At 49.2% G+C, this 19,313-nt stretch overlaps 1 protein-coding gene across 7 annotated transcripts in view; it reads left to right on the forward strand.

Annotated features, from left to right (window-relative positions):
• The window catches only part of FHAD1 (forkhead associated phosphopeptide binding domain 1), a 160,490-nt gene that overhangs the window by 124,911 nt on the left and 16,266 nt on the right, over window positions 1-19,313 (forward strand). For all 7 annotated transcript variants that reach the window (XM_040263983.1, XM_040263984.1, XM_040263987.1 and 4 more), the window contains 8 exons: window positions 3,148-3,321; window positions 5,135-5,360; window positions 7,338-7,422; window positions 10,010-10,116; window positions 11,828-11,987; window positions 13,383-13,515; window positions 17,108-17,237; window positions 17,912-18,036. In XM_040263983.1, the coding sequence (XP_040119917.1) occupies window positions 3,148-3,321; window positions 5,135-5,360; window positions 7,338-7,422; window positions 10,010-10,116; window positions 11,828-11,987; window positions 13,383-13,515; window positions 17,108-17,237; window positions 17,912-18,036 (1,140 nt within the window). The remainder of the gene's footprint in view (window positions 1-3,147; window positions 3,322-5,134; window positions 5,361-7,337; window positions 7,423-10,009; window positions 10,117-11,827; window positions 11,988-13,382; window positions 13,516-17,107; window positions 17,238-17,911; window positions 18,037-19,313) is intronic.

Below are 19,313 nucleotides of genomic sequence, written 5' to 3' on the forward strand. Positions count from 1 at the left end.
ATAAAATACTTCAGTTAGGGGTAGGAGAAAAGGAGGAATTAGAATTTTAAAGTAGATTATTTGGGGCAGAAAATGAATTAGGGATGAGATTAATGCAAAAAAAAAGTGTGTATCACAAAATCAATGAATGGGTCACAGTTTTTATTAGCACAGTGAAAGTGAACACCCAGTGGCTGTGAAGTTCACTAGATAAAATGGACCAAGTGCTCCTGGAAATTAGACCATTCTAGGTACTCAACCCGGAGAACATCTGTCCTCAGGATCATGACAGAGGTGACTCTGTAACGCAACCAACAGTGTCGTCAACAACAGCCTTAGAGAAAGAGACAGTGACACCAGAGGGCAAGCTCTTGCGACAGCCCTGCAGGCAGGCTGACGGCATCACACCAGGGGCTGAGAAACGGGACTCCACCCCAGGGACTCCCCACTCACCAGGATAGACCAAGGAAGTTCAGGGTCAAAGACCCAGTCAGACATAGAGAGGCTTATTTGCATGCCGTTTTACTTGCACGCACAGGAGAGCATTTGAAAAACTGGTTTCATCTCTACAGGTGAAAATAGGATTTATATGAGAAAAAGAGGAGAGAGGAGAGAAAAATAAATTCAAACCTGCTGGAACCCTGAACTTGAGTAAGCTGCTGAGTAGCTGGCAAGGAGCAAAGATGCCAGGCAGCGTGCTCTGCCCTGAGGCAACTTCATGGCCCATCAAAAAAGCCATCTCAGTTCTTTGTGGATTCCGCGGGACAGCTGGAGTGCTTCTGCTTTGTGCTGTGCCTGCCACTGACCCCCAGGGAGCGCCTCCTCAGGCCAGGTCCGCACACTGTCTGCACTGGGACTTCTCAACAGTAACGACCACATCATGACCCCAAATAAGAACAGACAGAGTTCAGTGGTGGTACGGAGAGAATGAAGCTTCTCCCAGGCGAGGCTCACAGACATCACATGATGAGAACCATGCTCTGTTTTGTTTCAAAAAAAAAAAAAAAATCAGTTTCGTTTCCCAGTTATAAAATGAGCACCTGGGATCTCCCTGGCGGTCCAGTGTTTAAGACTCCACGCTTCCAATGCAGGGTGTGTGGGTTCAATCCCTGGTGGAAGAACTAAGATCCCACATATCATGTGGCACAGCCAAAAAATTAAGAATAAATTTAAAAAATAAAAGGAGTAACTGCTCTAGAAATTTTGAGAAGTATGGAAAAATCATTCATGAGTCCACCGAGCAGAGTTAACAGTAATGAAATTATTTTATTTTTTCTTTTGGCCGCGCTATGCAGTGTGTGGGATGATAGTTCCCTGACCAGGAATTGAACCCATGCTCCCTGTATTGAAAGCACAGGTTCTTAACCGCTGGACCAAAGAAATCCACTGATGACATTTTGATGTGATTCCTTCCATACCAGCTTTATGATGATCACTATGACAGACATGGACAAATATCGATCTGTTACAGTTATTTACACTGTTACACTGTGCATGCTGCGTTTTGACTTAATATATTACAAGTATGTCCACATATCATTGAACTTTCTTCTACAACACGCCAGTAAAGGATGACCTGGGTTTGCACTGTGTTGGGTGAACCTTGATTCATTTACCCTTGGGCACAGGGGTGTCTCTCTCTTTTCAGTGGAGTGAAAAGCTGCTTGGCTGAGCAGCTCTGTGTCAGGGGCTTTGTGCACATGTGGGGTTATGTCCTTAGGATACATCTCCAAAAGTGGAATCAGTGGGTCACAGGATATGAACATTTTTAGGCTCGTGAAACAGGTTCCCAAGTGACATCTCAGAAAGGTCATACCAGTTTTCACTGCCACCAACAGAGTCTGGGAATGCCGAGCACTGCACCTCAAGAATATATTTTGTGCTGTGCTGTGCTTAGTCATTCAGTCATTTCCGACTCTTTTCCACCCTATGGACTGTAGCCTGCCAGGCTCCTCCATCCACGGAGATTCTCCAGGCAAGAATACTAGAGTAGGTTGCCATGTCCTCCTCCAGGGGATCTGCCCAACTAAGGGATCGAACCCAGGTCTCCCACATTGCAAGCAGATTCTTTACCATCTGAGCCACTAGGGAAGCCCTAATATGTTTCAGGTAGGATTAAATAATGTTCATGAATAGGTTACATATAGTATAATTCTGACTATGTGACATTCTGGAAAAGGCGAAACTAGGGCAATAATAAAAAGATCAGGGATTGGTAAAGGGTGGGAGGATGATGAATAGATGGAGCACATAGGGTTTTTAGGACAGGGAAACTATTCTGTGTGATTCCATAATGGTGGATACATGTTATCATACATTTGTCCAAATCCATAGAGTATACACCACCGAGTTGAACCCTTATGTAAACTATGAGCTTTAGGTGCTAATGATAAGTCAATGTAGGTTCATCAGTTATCACAAATGAGATGATCCGATGAGGGATGTTGATGGTAGGAGAGGCTGTGCCTGTGGCGGGGGTGGGAGTTAAAGGAAAACTTTCTGAATTTTCTGCTCAGTTTTACTGTGAACCTAAAACCGCTCTAAAAAGTGAAGTCAAATAAATAGATGAAGTCCATCCATTCCCAACACAGTGCCTGTCACAAAGCCCCCTTTCTGCACTATTTGGGGAGGGACTCAAGAAAGAGAGTAGGATTTTGACAAAGATGGAAAGAATGGGTCCGAGGAGAAGGTAGAAGATGTTGGGGACACGGCGACTGGAGTCTAACCTCCCAGGGTCCCCAGGGGAGGTCATCCCAGGGCCTAAGTCACGGAGTAAGTTGGAGGAATGTCCTGAACACAGGTCCTATGACTCGGGGGTGAAGAACTCGGCGCATTTATCCTGGAAGACAGATTTATGGAGAGACATGACAGCCTTCTCAAATATTTAAAGGGCTGTCTCATGAGAGAGAAATAAAACTTGTTCAATGAGCTCCAGGTGACAGAACTGGGCTCAGGGGCCAGAAATCTCACGGAGGTAGATCTCAGCTGAATTTGAGTTCTGCAGTAATTGGAACCTTCCAGAGAAAGCATGGACTTTGGACTTTAAAAGGATTGACAGAACAATAACAGAACAGAGGTCCCCTCCTCTCTGAAAACAGGGGAATGGGGAGGCTGGGGTAAATATTTACACCTGAACTTCTGTTCATTTGATGTGTGCTGTTTGTCTAGGAAATGGATTTAAAAATGCAAAAAGAAGATATTTTAAATAATAAATTAAATGATGCACTGGCCATGCTAGAAAAGGCTCAGAAAACAAAGATGGCTGAAAGTCTGAAAGCAGAGAACCTCACCATGAAATTAAATGAAACATTAGCTGAACTGGAAACTGCCAAGACGAAAATGGTAAGTCAGTGCCTTCTGGGGATGGGAGAATTTTCCCTTCAACGCAAGATCATGATGCCATGTGTAGTTTAGACCAAGGGTTCTCAGCCTCCATACTGGTGATGTTCTGGGTGGGTAACTGTCATGGTGGGGGGATGTCCTGTGCATTTTAGGATGTGCAGCAGTACCCACTGAGCTCCACCCAGAAGATGCCAGTGGCACCCTACCCCAGGTGTGACAACCAGAAATGTCTTATGACTTTGCCAAATCTCCCCCGGTGTGGGGGGAGGGGGAGGGGAATCACCCCCTGTTGAGAAGCATTAATTTAGTATGAAAGGTAGACAGAAGCTATGACACCTTTTCTCCAGGGCCTTGTAAGATGATGTAATTCAGGCTACTTGCAGGATCATACTGAGCAGCCCTGGAATTTAGGGGCCAGTGATGATTCCATAGGATTTAAGATAGCATTTTTCAACTTTAGCTTGACATTCAAGGCCCTTCACCATCAGGGCTCAATATTGCAATGACCTGTCATTCATACATTTAACCAGCAGGTCTGTGGACAAGGACATAATAAGGACTGACCTGGCAGAGGGAAGTCGAGACGGACTGGGCTTGGAGACAGCAGCTCAGGGGTGTGGCTCGTGGTGGCCATTCCCAAGGTCCTGAATCACAGGACCTGGACACTCGGGGTAGCAGAGGAGCGGGGAAAAGGAGTTGCTATGGAGGGAGTTACCAGAAATGGCAAGACTTGTTAACTGACTGACAGGACAGGAGCCGCGAGGAGGGGGAGGAGCCGAGGAGGCGGGCGAGCTTCCAGCCAGGGCACCGTGGAAGGGGGCAGTGATGACACGTGGAGTTGCTGGGAAGATAGAGGTTGGGCTTGGGGATGGGGGCAGGTCTCTTGTGGGAGAGGGACTGTCTCCTGGAGAAGATAAAGCATTCAGACTGAACTGAGGGTAGGGATATCAAAGTTCAAAAGTTGCCCAAACTTTTGGTGGCACATTAGATTTGGGGCAGGAAGTGAGACATGAAGACTAAAGTTGGAAGAGAGCCTCGGTGGAGTGATGGTTGAAGGAGGGGGCCGTGTGTGAGCATCTGGGGCAGAAAATTTCTGCATTCAGAGATCAGAGGCCCATCACGTTAACAGGGAATGGAGAGCGAGAGGATGACATCATCCCGAGAGTGGGAGAATGATGTCATCTAGGTGGCAGGAGAATGACCTCATCGTGAGAGCAGAGGAAGGGGTGGGGGAAGCGGGAGGGGCGCCAGGATGAGGCACTGAGACTCAAGTGTTGCAGAGCGGCTGCAAGCAGGGAGGGTGGTCATGGGAAGGGGTGTGACTCACCATCAGGAGGCCACTGGTAACTGTTGTTTTTAAGAAATACAAATTTATTCACTTTTTTCTTAAAAAGTTGTTCGCTCATTAACTCAACCAGTACTTATTGAGCATCTGGGTCTAGATGCTGTGGCAGGGATCTGGGCTCTGATGCTGTGGGCATATCAGTAAATAAGAAAGGGTAAGTTTCTGCCCTCATGGAGCTTCCATTCTAGTGGGAGCGAGAAATAAAGACATGAGATGGTTCACATGGTAATAAGTGCCTCAGGATGATGTCTCCTTTAGATAGGCAGTCCAGGAGGGCCTCTCAGAGGAGGTGATGGAATCAGCCTTGTGAGGAGCTGGGGAGGAGTGTATGGGCAGAGGGAGCAGCACGTGCAAAGGTCCTGGGGCAGGCAGAGCTCAGTGCCAGTGGGTGCAGAGGGGCCGTGTTGTTCCTGTTCTCGTCATCTTACCCAGCTCCCAAGATCACATGAACCATGTCTGTTTCCCCAGATCATGATGGAGGAGCGGATGCAGCTGCAACAGCACACAGTAATGGCCCTCCAAGAGGAGCAGGAATCACAGAAGCACGAATTTGAAAGACAAATCATGGAATACAAGGAACAAATCAAGCAGCACTCCCAGACAATCGTGAGCCTCGAGGAAAGACTCCAGAAAGTGACCGAGCACCACAGAAAGATAGAAGGAGAGATCGCCACGCTGAAGGACAATGACCCAGGTCGGTCCAAAGAGACGCCGAGGGAAGCTTAGTGTTCAGGGTGGGTTCCGATGACCCTGTGGGTCCCTCCAGGCTGATGGACAAGAAGAAGTCTGCGTCTCATTTTAAAAGCCCCTCTATTGTCTGGAGGCCCCTGTCCTTGTCTCACTGCGAGGTTAGGTGCCCTCCAGGCCCAGGTTCAGCAGAAGTAACACGATGAAGAGAGACAGGCTTTGTGCTGAGCCAGTCAGCCAAGGAGCCGCACAGGCTGCCGGGGCTGTGAGGGGTGTCAGGACACACGGCGGGAACCGTCCTTTCCCCATGGAAGCATCCCGGGCAGGGGCCTTTCAAAGGCGTCTCTCTGCCATCAGCAATTTGCGGCTCTGTCTAATGCTTTTTCACAACCAGCTGGGGTTTATCTCTTTTTTTTAAAAAAAAAAAAAAAGCCTGGAGAAAGAACTCAGAGTTGTGAGCACTTATTTGCCCTGAATGACCAAGGGTAACAGATAAAACTAAAGACAGTAAGCTCTTGGAGAAGAGTTCTGGAAGTAGAGGCCTCGGCCTAGGGTTTCTCATCCTGAGCGTTAATATTGCCGTGTGGGCTAGATCAGCTTCCCTGGTGGCTCAACAGTAAGGAATCCGCCTGCCAATGCAGGAGACGTGGGTTCAGTGCCTGAATCGGGAAGATCCCCTGCAGAGGGACCTGGCAACCCACTCCAGTATTCTTGCCTGGGAAATCCCATGGACAGAGGAGCCTGGAGGGCTACAGTCCACGGGGTCACAAAGAGTGGGACACAACTGAGTGACTGAGCATGCACGTGGAATGGAGCGCCCTTTGCTGGGGACTTTCCTATGCACTTAGGGTGTTGAGCAGTGTCCCTGGCCTCTACCCACTGCATGCCCACCTCCCACTCCAGTGTGACAGCCAAAAATGTCTCCAGACATGGCTAAACATCCCCTTATGGGTAAACTCGCTCCTGGTTGAGAACCATGGTCCTAGTCTCAAGCCAGCTGACAAGCTGTCAGGACTCACCTCATGGATACGTTCATTCAGCACGCTTAGCTGAGCAGCTCTTGTGTCCTGAGCTCATTCTAGACACTGGGGGTTCAGCTGTGGACCATCAGGCAGCATCCCTACAGTTTGCCAGGTCACTGCCCTGATAGGGGACCCGGCATGAACAGGGCACCACATCAAGAGCAGAGGACAGGACTCGGTTCCCAGCCCAGGTCCAGGTCAGAGGGCGGGTGTTCCAGCTGGGACACTTCTTTGTCACCCCAGACTTAGATCTGTGCCTGCTGTCAAGCAGATGTTCCATAAGCATCTGTTGAACAAATAAACGAACGAGTGAACTGAGGATGGAGGCAGTGGTGGAAACTGGAAGGCAGTGGGCTGAACAGTAACTGGGAGGTGAGCACAGGATGAGACTCTTATCTGAGCGGAGAGCAGGAAATGGGGCAGGATGTGCGACCCAGGGAGGGGTTAAGGCTCTGCCTCTCACCCCTTAACCGAGTGGTTATTGCAGGTCCCAGCAATGCTGTGCTCACTTCCTCAGCTGTCAGTGGTATCAGTGGGTGTTAATCGCTTCAGTTGTGTCTGACTGTTTATGACTGTATGGATTGTAGCCCATCAAGCTCCTCTGTCCATGGGATTTCCCATGCAAGCATACTAGAGTGGGTTGCCATTTCCTCCTCCAGGGGATCTTCCCGACCCAGGGATCAAACCCATGTCTCCTGCACTGGCAGGCAGATTCTTTACCACTGAGCTACCTGGGAAGCACCACCACCTCAGAGAGTAGCTGGAAAGATGTCACGAGCTCATGCATGGGGGAAGGGCAGCCTGTGACACAGGACACATGGTATTTCTCATTAGGAGGAGAGGGCTGGGGGTGGAGGGAAGGATTGTCAGTTGAGAAGGTTTGCTCTGTTGATAAGCAAAGGGGAAGGAAAATATCTCTTGCCTAAGGACTGTGATGACACTCACGTGTCCCTCTGATTCAGCCCAGGAGGGGGACGCACAGCCAGACCCCGCAGCAGCACCTCTAGGGGAGAGCAGCTCCAAAGATGCAATGTGCGACCACCTGATGTGAGTACTGGATGGGACTCCTGCTTCTGGTCACATTATCAGAATCTGACAAGAGTTGAGTCTCTGCAGTCCTTGCTGCTGGTTGAGTTTCTCAGTCCCTTTAGTAAGTCAGGCTGGTGTCATGGAAAGATCTGGGTAGATCTAAGTTCGAATCCTAAACTCAACACTATCCAGGTATGTAGCCCCGGGCAGGTCACGTCCCCTCCTGTGCCTCAGCACCAAAGACCTGCCCAAGGCAAGCCTATTTTGGGGTTTCAAAACAGTGGAAACCGCTTGGTGGAGTGGGATCCTGGAGAGGGTTAAAAGTTAAGAGGTTAGACTAAGCGACCTTGCAGATCCCTCCCAACCCAAAGTTCCATATCTGGAGCCTCAAAGAAATGAAGTGATATCACTCAGTTGTGTCCTACTCTGTGTGACCCCGTGGACTGCAGCCCACCAGGCTCCTCTGTCCATGGAATTCTCCAAGCAGGAATACTGGAGTGGGTAGCCATTCCCTTCTCCAGGAGATCTTCCCAACCCTCAAAGAGCTGACAATTTCCAGAGAAACAAAACCCATGGATGGGAAAGATCTTGAAAGATATCTCTAAGCATCATACAAAGCAGAAGGTGGTAACATGATGCAGAGAAAGGATTCAGAAAGTTTCTCAAAGAAGGCAAGCCGCCAGCCTGAGCCCTGCCCCCAAATACCAATTACCAAAGTCTCACGTCACACAGGTTTTACCCCGAGAAGGCAATGATAGTCAGACTGTTAATCTCCACGTTCTGAAAAGTTTGTCTCCTCCTGTAAAGTCCGTGTCTCCTCCTAAACTCTGTAAAGAAAACAATAGCCGTGACCTGGAAAAGAATCAGCATCAAGTTGTTCTCTGGTTCACTTCCTTAATGATGGACACACTCAACGCAGAGTCTCATCCTCAAGTTGGAAGAGTCATGGCCAAGGAGATTAGATAGACAGACAGACAGACTTGTATGTGTATGTGTGTGATCCATTCCAGTGATCACCAATCTTTTTTATTTCAATTTTCATATGCAGCCTTCAAGTATTTTGCTTTATTCCATAATAAACACAGACACTGCCTTCAAAGATCTATATAAGAGGAGGCTATAGTGCAAAAGACTGTGACTACAAATAAAGTGAGACTAACACCTGCCCAGAGACCCAGTAGTGTCCAACTCTTTGCGACCCCGTGGACTATAGGCCATGGAATTCTCCAGGCCAGAATACTGGAGTGGGTAGCCTTTCCCTTCTCCAAGGGATTTTCCCAACCCAGGGGTCAAATCCAGGTCTCCCACATTGCAGGTGGATTCTTTACCAGCTGAGCCACAAGGGAAGCCCAAGAATACTGGAGTGCATAGCCTATCCCTTCTCCAGCAGATCTTCCCAACCCAGGAATCGAACCGGGGTCTCCTGCATTGCAGGCAGATCCAACCAGTCCATCCTAAAGGAAATCAGTCCTGAATATTCATTGGAAGGACTGATGCTGAAGCTGAAGCTCCAATACTTTGGCCACCAGATGCAAAGAACTACTCATTAGAAAAGACTCTGATGCTGGGAAAGATTGAAGGCAGGAGGAGAAGGGGACGACAGAGGATGAGATGGTTGGATGGCATCACCAATTCGATGGACGTGAGTTTGAGCAAACTCCGGGAGTTGGTGACTGACAGGGAAGCCTGGCGTGCTGCAGTCCATGGGGTCGCAAAGAGTCAGACGTGACTGAGCGACTGAACTGAGAGACTCAGTCTCTAAACCCCCTTTGCAGTGTTTCCTCCTGCCCCAACACACACATGCACACACACACACACGCATGCACACACACACCACACACACACAGTATGCTTGTCTCAGGGCTGGGGTGTCTCATACCTGCTCATAAGGCCCTCAAGGTGCCTCTCCCGCCATCACCCTGGGCCCCTCCCATGAAACATCACCTCCCAGCCAGCCACCCTGATCACTGTGATGCCAAAGACACACTCTCTGGGGTGTGGGACCAAGGACCTGCCCTCATCCACCCTCTCTGTGTCCCCCGCTTAGTTCTCTGGGCCCTCGGAGCCCCTACATCCCCAAAGGGTCACTTGAACACCACCCACTCATGTGGCCCCTCTTCTCTCCATCAGGAATTAAAAGAAGCTGGTGAGAGCACAGAAGCCATACTGTCCTCTTCTCTCTTTTTCCTCATCCTCGAAGAATCCCTGAACCCCCACACACAAAAATAGTCTTCCCTCTTCTTTGCACCAAAGATGGAAAGTCCACGAGAGCATTGGTTCCTGCTGACAGACAGCTGAGCAGGAAGAGGTGTCCTTTTGATATTAGTTGTATTTCAGCCTCAGAGCAAAACCAGCCCAGGATCCTTTGTTCTGTCTCCTCCAAGTATTTCTTTATAACGAAGCTGCATCAAAACAGATTCTTGTTTTGAGAACTTTTCAAGAGTGTGCTTATCACCCTTGCTGGGGGTGGCATCATCCCCAAATTGGACCATCACTGATGGAGGATCACATTGCCTTTGCACTCTTCCCCTTCCAGGCACTGGAACGTCACCACAGAGATGGAGCTGAACTGACTTGGTCTGTTTTGTGTGTGTGTGAATTTCAGAGAGGATTTATTGACTGCTCAGAAGGAGATCCTGTCTCAGCAGGAGATCATCATGAGGTTAAGGAAGAACCTGACTGAAGCTCATAACCGAATGTCAGACCTGAGAGGTTTGTACAATTGCCCGTGTTTCTCGATTTACCAACCCACTTTGAGAAAGGAAAGAAATGGGTCTTCGGGGTCGGAAAGCTGGGCCTTTAAACCCCACCTCAACCTGCTGTCCAGGGCCATCACAGCACTTGTAACTCAGGATCAGCAAAAGCTGCAGGTACTGAACTGATTTCATTTGATATGGAATCACAGGGAGCATTCTCACAGGGCTCCACACCTCTGAGTAGAAATGCAGCTTTCTTTTTTGGGAAGAATCTCTGTTGACCACAGAGGATGTGTCTGTGGAGCAAAGGCTTGGAGGTCATTCATGGGCCCCCTTGCTTGGCAGGCCAGCCAGCACAAGTCTTAGCGCCCACCAGCTTATGGGCCTAGAGTAAGTGTACCCTAGGTCTCTCCTGCCTCTGATGCAAAACCACCTGCCACACATCTGCCTGTTGGGGCTCCTCCTGTCCCTCACATCGACATCAGGACCCACCTAGAGTAGGGGCAAGATAGCTCTGAGGTCTCTTTTCTTCCGGATGGGCACAAGTCTGGCTGAATATTCCTACTTGGCTCCGCTTCTCCCCAGACTTATTTCTGCCTCCATTCTTCTTGCTTATTAGAGCTGCCTCTTCTTTCCCATCGCTAGCTTCCATTTAGCCAAAGGGCAGGAGTCGGGAGGTATAATTAGGTTTGGGAGGGGGTGGAGGGAAGGTGAAGAACATTCCTTTTATCTGGTCCCTATCTCAAGCCCTGTGCATCCCAGACCTTCAGTTGTGTTTACTCCCTGTGTCTGGACCAGTTGATGACCCCAGGACTTTTATAGCAGAATTTTTCAAAGAGGGATTTCCCCCTTCCAAGATATGAGAACTTGCGGCAGAAAGGCTAGAATCAGGAAGCATTGGACGCAGTTCTGGATCTGCTATTCATTAGATGAGTGACTTTAGACAAGTCCCTTGACCTCTGTGAACCTTGGTTTCTGCACCTGTGGTGTGGGGCTGTTACTAGGAACTGCCTTGTAGGGTTGCTATGAAGATCCGAGACAATGTAGAGGTCTTAGTTTGGATTTTCCCCGAAGCAGACCCCGAGACCAGAATTCCACTGCAGGTGGTTATTTGAGAGATGATCCAAGGGAAAACAGCAATGGAAGGGAAGTGAGACAGGGAAGAGAAGAAAGCAGATAAAGAATTGCTGTGCTGTCTGTCATCAGGCACAGTAGGGGACAGAGCTTAATTCTTCCAGGGAGGGAGGAATGCTGGGGAGCAATGTGGTCACAACCCTCCAAGTGCCACCTGGACAGGGAGGGGGCTGGGCTGTGTGCTCCAGCCTGTCTTCACCGGGCCTCAGTTGGAGGCTGTTGCCTCTGACAGACACGTGAGCAGAGCTGTCTCCAGAGGGCTCAGAAGCCTTAGGCAAGCAGATGCAGAAGCAGGCTGCTGAAGGTGCCCTAAAATGCCACAGGCACACAGGCCCTGACAGCTGGGGCCAGGCGGGCGCCACACAGGCTACCTCGTGGGCGCCGGCGCTCATCAAAAGGTGATGCTGGTGGGCGATTTCGTTGTTTTTTTCTTTTTTTTGCAAGCAGACCTCCTGGCCATTACTGAAGCCCCCTGAGAATTCCTGGAGGCTGAACCTCCTCATGGTTCTTGGAGGCCTGGCAGATCTGCTATGGCCCTCCAGGAGACCCAAGGCAGGATACCCCACCCCTAACAGCTTGCATGTACCCCCCAGGGGAACTGAACGAGAAGCAGAAGATAGAACTGGAGCGGAACGTGGCGCTGGTCCAGCAACAAAGCAGTGAGCTGAGCATGCTCAAGGACAAGATGGTGCAGATGACCAGCCTGGTGGAGAAGAAGGACAAGGAGCTGGAGGTCCTCAAGCAGGCTCTCAGGTGGGTGGGAAGGCCTGCACAGCGGGTGTGGGGAGCCCAGGCATACGCAAGTACCCAGGGAGCCTGGCATAGAGAAAGGAAGGGCTCAGTCAATGATGGTTAAAGAGTTGAATGAATGAGTAGATGAATGAATGAATGACATATGTTTCATTGCTTCACAACCTCATCATTTAAAACTTTGCTCAGTTCTGAGCATCTCAGAGATTCCTGCCCAATATTTCAGATAAGTCTCAGTTTAAATGCAACTCCCTCCAGGAAATCCTCCTTTACTCACCCTCACCAAACATAGCCAAGGGCTCCTGCTCTGCCCAGGGTCCCTCAGCATGTCACCTGACCTAACACTTCTCACACAGCCAGGCTGCTCCCACCTGTTGAATTGTCTGCCTTCCCCATGAGGACCCCTTGTAGACCTTGCCTGCTACTGACTCCCCACTATTCACATAATGCCTGGCATGTAAAGGAACTTGATAAATATTGACTGAACAAACGTGTAAACTGGAGGTCAGCTTAAACTAAATAAATTGTTGTTGTTCTGCAGGTTTGTCTATGAAACATATGTGAGTGTGCATTTTCATCCATAGTTTATCCATATTTTGACATAAGATTAATGTTTTCCCCCAAGAAAGTTTGAATAAAATTGATATCTCATGTATAACCCATAGCTTCATTTGCTTCATGGTTCATGGCCAAGGTGGATTCACATTGTAGTTAAAAGTACAGGCTTCAGGCCCAGGCTGCCTGGATTCAAAGCCAGGTGCCTTCATCTATAAGCTCCATGACCACAGGGAAATTGCTGTCTCTTTCCTGGTCTATAAAATGGGGCAAGGAGAGGCCCTAGCTCATGGGACTGTTATGAGAAATAGAAGGGTTGACATATACCAGGTGTTAGAAATAGCAGACAGGCACTAAGCAAAGTCTCTCAGTCGTGTCCGACTCTTTGCAACCCCATGGACTGTAGCCCACCAGGCTCCTCGGTCCATGGAATTCTCCAGGCAAGAATACTGGAGTGGGTTGCCATTTCCTTCTCCAGGGGATCTTCCCGACCCAGGGATCGAACCCAGGTCTCCTGCACTGTAGGCAGACGCTTTACCATCTGAGCTACCAGGGAAGCCCAGACAGGCACTAAATGGCCCCCATAAATGCCACAGCAGGTATCCTGAAGACCCAGTGCAGGAGGCAAGAATGGAGAGGGGCCTGCCTCCCTGGTCACTAGCCAGCAAGCTCAATTATCTGGAAACCCTCATGCAGGAGCTTGAAGGCTCCAAGATTTCGGCTCCCTGTAAACATGGAGTCCCTTTCCCACTTCTGCTTGTGAGTACAAAGGTAATCTGTGGTTCCCAAACCTTGTGCGGCCAGCCACCCTCCTGCTCACTGACTCATCTTCTCTGCCCCCAGGGCCTCCCAAGAGAAACAAAAACTCCAGCTGCACAAGGAGAAGGAACAGAAGCCCAGGAATGCAACCAAGATGTGTGACATTTCGGTGCAGATAGAACCAGTCCACACCGATATTTTCTTGAGCAGCCAAGAGGTGAGCACCTGCTCCATCCCCGGGGGCATCTAGAAAGATAAACTAAGAAAGAGCCCAATGGAGGCTTTCTTTGCTTTTGAAAACATCTTCATTCTAAGTTCCAAAAGCATGACTTGCTTATGTGAAATGTATAAAGTTACCATCAGCTGGGCACAAGTACTGTCAGCCCTCTTCCTCACAGAAACCACCACACCCTCATACAGTCAGTGGTTGAAGTTCAGGCTTGGAGCCCGTCTGCCTGGGTTCCAATCCTGACTCCTCTACTCAGAAACCCTGCAACCTGGTACCAATTCCCTCGTCTGGAAAGTGGGCATAATGCCAGCTACCCCATCATGGGATTGTTGAGAAACAAATTTAACTTACACACACAAACATGTACAAGCTTACCTATACATATATTTATTTGATGGATTTTTTTTCAAAATATAGTCTCAAACCATATTTATTCTGCAACTTATTTCTTTTTTCCCACATGATACTATTTCATGGGCATATTTTCAAGTAAACGTACATGAAGATCTACCTCATTCTTTTGTTTGTCCCAAGTTGGAAATTGTATTTTTGAGGGAAACATACCAAATGATTTGGAAATTTTCATCTCCAAGGCCCAGCGTGTGGGCTGGGCGACAGTGGTGGGCATATGGGGTGGCACCTAACCACCTGCTGTCAGACGGGGATGCCCACCCCCCCACCCTAAGGCAGCAGCTGCCGCCACTGTCACAGTTCTGACAACTGTGACTCCCTGGCCCTGTGCTGGGGACTCGCAGGGCCATTTCCACTGAATTCCATCACGTCCCTTTTATCCAGCCAGTCACCTGTTGATGGACATTTGTTTCTGCTTCCGCATGTTGCTGTAGTTAATATCTTTGTGAAAGTGAAAGCGTTAGTCACTCAGTCATGTCCAACTCTTCGAGACTCCATGGACTGTAGCCCATCAGGCTCCTCTGTTCATGGAATTCTCCAGGCAAGAGTACTGGAGTGGGTTGCCATGCCCTCCTCCAGGGGATCTTCCAGGCCCAGGGATCACACCCAGGTCTCCTGCATTGCAGGCAGATTCTTTACTGTCTGAGGCACCCAGGGAGGCCCTTTGTAAGTATGCAGAACAGATTCCTAGGTGTGATTCTGAGATGTCCAGGGGACGTCCTAAATTAGGCCTGAAAGGGCTCAAATGCCAGGCCATTTATGCTCCGTGGCTGACTTGATCTCTGCCCAGAGGCCTTCGCACGCCTGAAGTCCCAGCCAGGCAGCGCACAGGGCCACATCATCGATGGAGAACCGTGCCTTCATCCCGTGGTCCTGTTCGGTGGCTCCCATCTGTCCCTGTGGCGGGCAGTGGTGCTCCCTGTGATCCGTCGTTGGCTGACCGTGGGCACAGCACTTCCTCAAAGCCCCGGGTTTCCTGGAGTCCAGGGATCTCCTTTCTCCCTTCACTTTATGAAACTAGAGACCAGGGCGTTTCAGTAGTGTGCTTTGGACTTTCTCTTGGAAACAGGGCCAAATGTCTCGGCTTGCCTGCCTGCTTCCTCAAAGATGCCTTTCCCCTGCCAAACAGCAGGGAGCCAGGGCCGCACGCAGCGTGAGGGAGAGAGCTCAGTGGCCCCGCTGGCTGGCCCTGGCTCCCGTCACCATCCAGAGACCTTTATAGCAGCAGCATCTCCTCCTTACTAGGGCAGCCCAGCCATGGGGCTGCAGCCGGTTCCGCAGCTGTGAGCACCCGGGGCCGGAAGCAGGTCTCGTTCCTGTTGAAATCCAAGCTCTTAGTGCAGGACCTGGCCTGTGTTAGTTCACACATTCAGCAACTGTTGGGCACCTGCTGTATGCCAGACCCTGTGCTGGGCACAAAGCAGGATGCTCAGGGTTCTTGCCCACACAAGACCCCCTCTGACTCTCCTGTGTTTGCTGGGAAGGATTGTTGACCAGAGGCCCTGTCTCAGTTTCTATGATGACGTAGTATTAGAGGAGGATGGGGGAGGGAGGCTGCAAGATGAAAGGAAAAAGGGCTTTTTTTCTTTCTCAGAACAGCCTTCCACACTCAGTCTACTTCCTGCTTTCTAAACCAGAGTGGGTCAGAGGGCTTAAGAGTTGTATGAGAAAGAATCTCCATCTTCTCTAAATAAACAAATTCCCATAAGGGCCATGAGTAAGGGTCACTTCGGGCTCAGCTGAGCTCTCCAGGCAGAGGAAATGCTGTCACCGAGCCTGGCGGCTGCCCCACCCCCCAAATCAGCCACCACCTTCTCTCCACCCTCCAGCACGTGCGCACACGCACAACATTCCTGGTGTTCACTCCCAGGGCAAAAAGAGAGGGAGGCTGGTGTAGAAACAGCCCCGGAAGTGGACCAGCTGAGCAGGCTGAAAGCCGGCTGGAGCCAGGATCAGGGTCTAGTGAGGCCCTACTCAGCGCAGCACCCCCTTCTCTCAGGGCTGAACCTTGGTACCAGCAGGAACGCTGGGGTAGGCCCCTTCTGGCTCCATATTTATGGAGCTCCTACTGTGCTCGGGCACAGGGCTGAGCTTTGGGAATAGCACGGCCTACATGGGAGACAACCTCTGTCCACGCGTGCATGCTCAGTCGTGTCCGACTCTTTGCAGCCCCATAGTCTGTAGCCCGCCAGGCTCCTCTGTCCAGGGATTCTCCAGGCAAGAATACTGCAGTGGGTTGCCATGCCCTCCTCCAGGGGATCTTTCAGACCCAGGGGATCAAACCCACACCTCTCACAGCTCCTGCATTGGCAGGCGGGTTCTTTTCTACTGGCACCACCTGAGAAGCCCCTCCTCACAGGGTCCACATTCTGAAAAAGGAGAGAGGTGATAAACAAGGCAATGTCTAACAAAATGTCCAGCGAGGGCGAGCCCTCCAAGGAAGGAAACAGCAGGACTGGGGCTGAGTAGCATAGGGGAGGGGGCTCTTTGGGACAAGGCAGTAGGGAGGCCTCTGCAGGAGGAGATGGGGAGCAGAGCCTGAATGAAATGAAGGAAGGAGTGGTAGGGGCCTGGAGGGGAGAAGAGACCCCAGAGAGGACTTGCTAGGTCTCTCTAGACCAGCCAAGAGCCCATCCATCCAATTCCCCATAGCAATATGAGACCACCATCCTTACTACCAGCTAAGCACCGAAAAATGACCCTCCAGGACTTACCTGGCAGTCCAGGGTTAAGACTCCATGCGTCCACTGCAGGGAGCATGAGTGTGATCCCTGGTCGGAGAAGAGACTAGACCAAAACAAAGAACCAAAAAGTCCCCTCTTCAGGAGTGAATTTGATGTGATTGTTCAAGGATGAGAACAGAATGACAAGTGGAAACCCAAACTTAGAAGAATATTAGGGAAAAAGAAAGAAAACATGGCGAGGAAACATAGAGGGGACCTCTTATTTATAGTGATGCTAAGTCAGTAGGGAAGTTGGAAATCTTCCTAGATGTGACTTTGTATTTGAAATGAAATATTTAAATTCCTTCTCTGCTGAAGCCCCTTAACAATATTTTCCAGGGTGCTAAGTGACGGGATTTCTGCTAATCCATGAATTGTTCATGTTTCTTCAAATAGAGAGATTCCAATCCCTAATAAAGCCGCTGTCTGCACCTTTCTGGCCGCAGGAGCAGTCCTTCAGTGATCTAGGGGCCAAATGCAAAGGGTCCCGACATGAGGAGGTCATTCAACGTCAGAAAAAGGCCTTGTCTGAGCTTCGTGCGCGAATTAAAGAACTTGAGAAGGCCTGCTCCTCAAGTAAGTTCCCTCCTTCCTAGTGGCCCCTTCTGTGCTGAGCCATGGGCCCCAGACCTGAGGGTTCCCTGTGGGGGCTGACCAGGATCACTGTCTTCTATTCTTATCATTTCATAAGTGAAAAGATGTAGTTTAAAAAAAAAAAGAAGAAGAAGAAGATGAGTTGGGTGGATGGGGGAAGAGGGGCAGACATGATCTCAAAGTTAAGAGCAGGCCTTGATACTAAATAAACAGGATTTCATGAAAAACTTGTAACATTGTCCTTCTTTTTCTTATTTCACTATGGGCCAATGGAAACTTTTGCATAGGCTGATGGTGTTCAAGGATCAACCTTGGGGAATTTCCTAGATAAATAACCGTGTTTAGAGGGAATGGGGCTCTCAAGAAACAGAGAGTTGCTGGGTGGAACACTGAGCCAGGCCCTAGAAGCCTGGGTTCAAGGTCCATCTTCCTACCTGTGGCCAAAGGTTCACCCTCAGTGCCTCAGCCGTGTGAGGTTGCAGCCTCATATTAGCTGTGTGACCTTGGACAAGTCATTTCACCTCTCTGGGCCTCAGATTGTGAGGGTTAGTACTGACCCATGATAAGCATCCAGTTAACAGTCAGCTGTGACTTTTTTACATCCAGTGACTTCTTCCTGAACCTTTCTTTTGAGTCTAAATTATTTCTTTTTTTAGATCCTAAGGACCACATGGATGAATCATTTCTAGACTTAAAGACTCTCGGGATGGAAAAAAACATCCAGAAAATATTGGATGTAAAACCTGATTTGCCAACTTTCTCACGAGTAGAGAGCCGAGTGGTAATTTGCCTCTGCAGTGACTGACACGTGGTGAGGGTGGGTCGGAGGGCAGATCTATCCAGGTGCCCTGGCATCACTGGTTCAGGGTCAGATCCTCCCTATTAGCCTAGCATCTGGATCGATTGGTCAGTGCCTAGCAGTATGAGTGGTCCAGAGTTTGAACAGAAAGGGGGCTTTCAAATGTGCGTAGCAGGATGTATCATCACACTGAAGTTGGCCAGGTCAATCTCCAGGCCCTCCTTTTCATATCATATATTATATTCTGCAGAAAATATTCAACAAGTTATATAACATTATGCCATGAGTTTGCCTAAAATTTGCTTCTTTCTGTAAACTCAAAAGCCCGAACACAGGAAAGGTAGCAGAAGGGAGCTGTGATGATTAAGAAAATGCAACAGCTCTAGAATCAGAGACCTGCCTGTGTCCTAATCCCAGCTCTGCAAACCAAGGGACCTTGGCGGGCTCTTAACCTTTCTGGGACTCCGTTTCCCAGCTGTAAAATGATGATGGAAAAACTAAAGGAGATAATTATGTAAAGTGCTTATACCAGTGCCTAGCTCATAGTGAGCACTTCATAGATGATACTTGTGATTATTATCAAATAGCGTTTCAATGGTATTATTCAAGAAAGCCTTCCTTCCTTAGGGGGCTTAGTTTGATTTGCCCAGGTTTGCAGAAGTAGTTTGATTGTTAGGTGGGAGGTGTTTGACTGGGCATTTGATTGACACGTGACAATGGACAGCTCGGGTTAGCGTTAATCAGAGAACCTGCTGGGCATGGTTTGCTGCCACAGCCAGATCCAAACCATCCTTGGGCTGTTGGAAGAAATAATCAAAATCACTCAGTCTCATTTTTCTGGACATTTGCTAGACATGTGAGTCTTCAGAAATGTGTTGCTTTGAGACTACCCTGGCAGTCCAGTGGTTAAGACTTCACCTTCCAATGCAGGGGGTGCAGTGTTTGAACCTTTTTGGGGGAGCTAGGATCCCACATGCCTCAGGGCTAAAAAAAAAAAACATAAAACAGAAGCAATATTATAACAAATTCAATAAAGACTTTTAAAAAACGATCCACATCAAAATAATATTTTTAAAAAAGAATGAGAGAAGGAAATGTGTTGGTTTTTCTGCTAAGAGCAAACCCTCCTCTGAGAGTGGAAAGGGAGGGACCATCTCTAGGTGGGGAGCTCAGCTGGATCCCATATCCTGATCCTGCTTCCAAGATTTGCCTTCTCCTTGGCAACAACCCCTCATCCCACCACTGACACCACAGAGCAG

Source organism: Oryx dammah, unplaced genomic scaffold (assembly GCF_014754425.2).
Source record: "Oryx dammah isolate SB20612 unplaced genomic scaffold, SCBI_Odam_1.1 HiC_scaffold_21, whole genome shotgun sequence".
Taxonomy (NCBI): Eukaryota; Metazoa; Chordata; class Mammalia; order Artiodactyla; family Bovidae; genus Oryx; species Oryx dammah.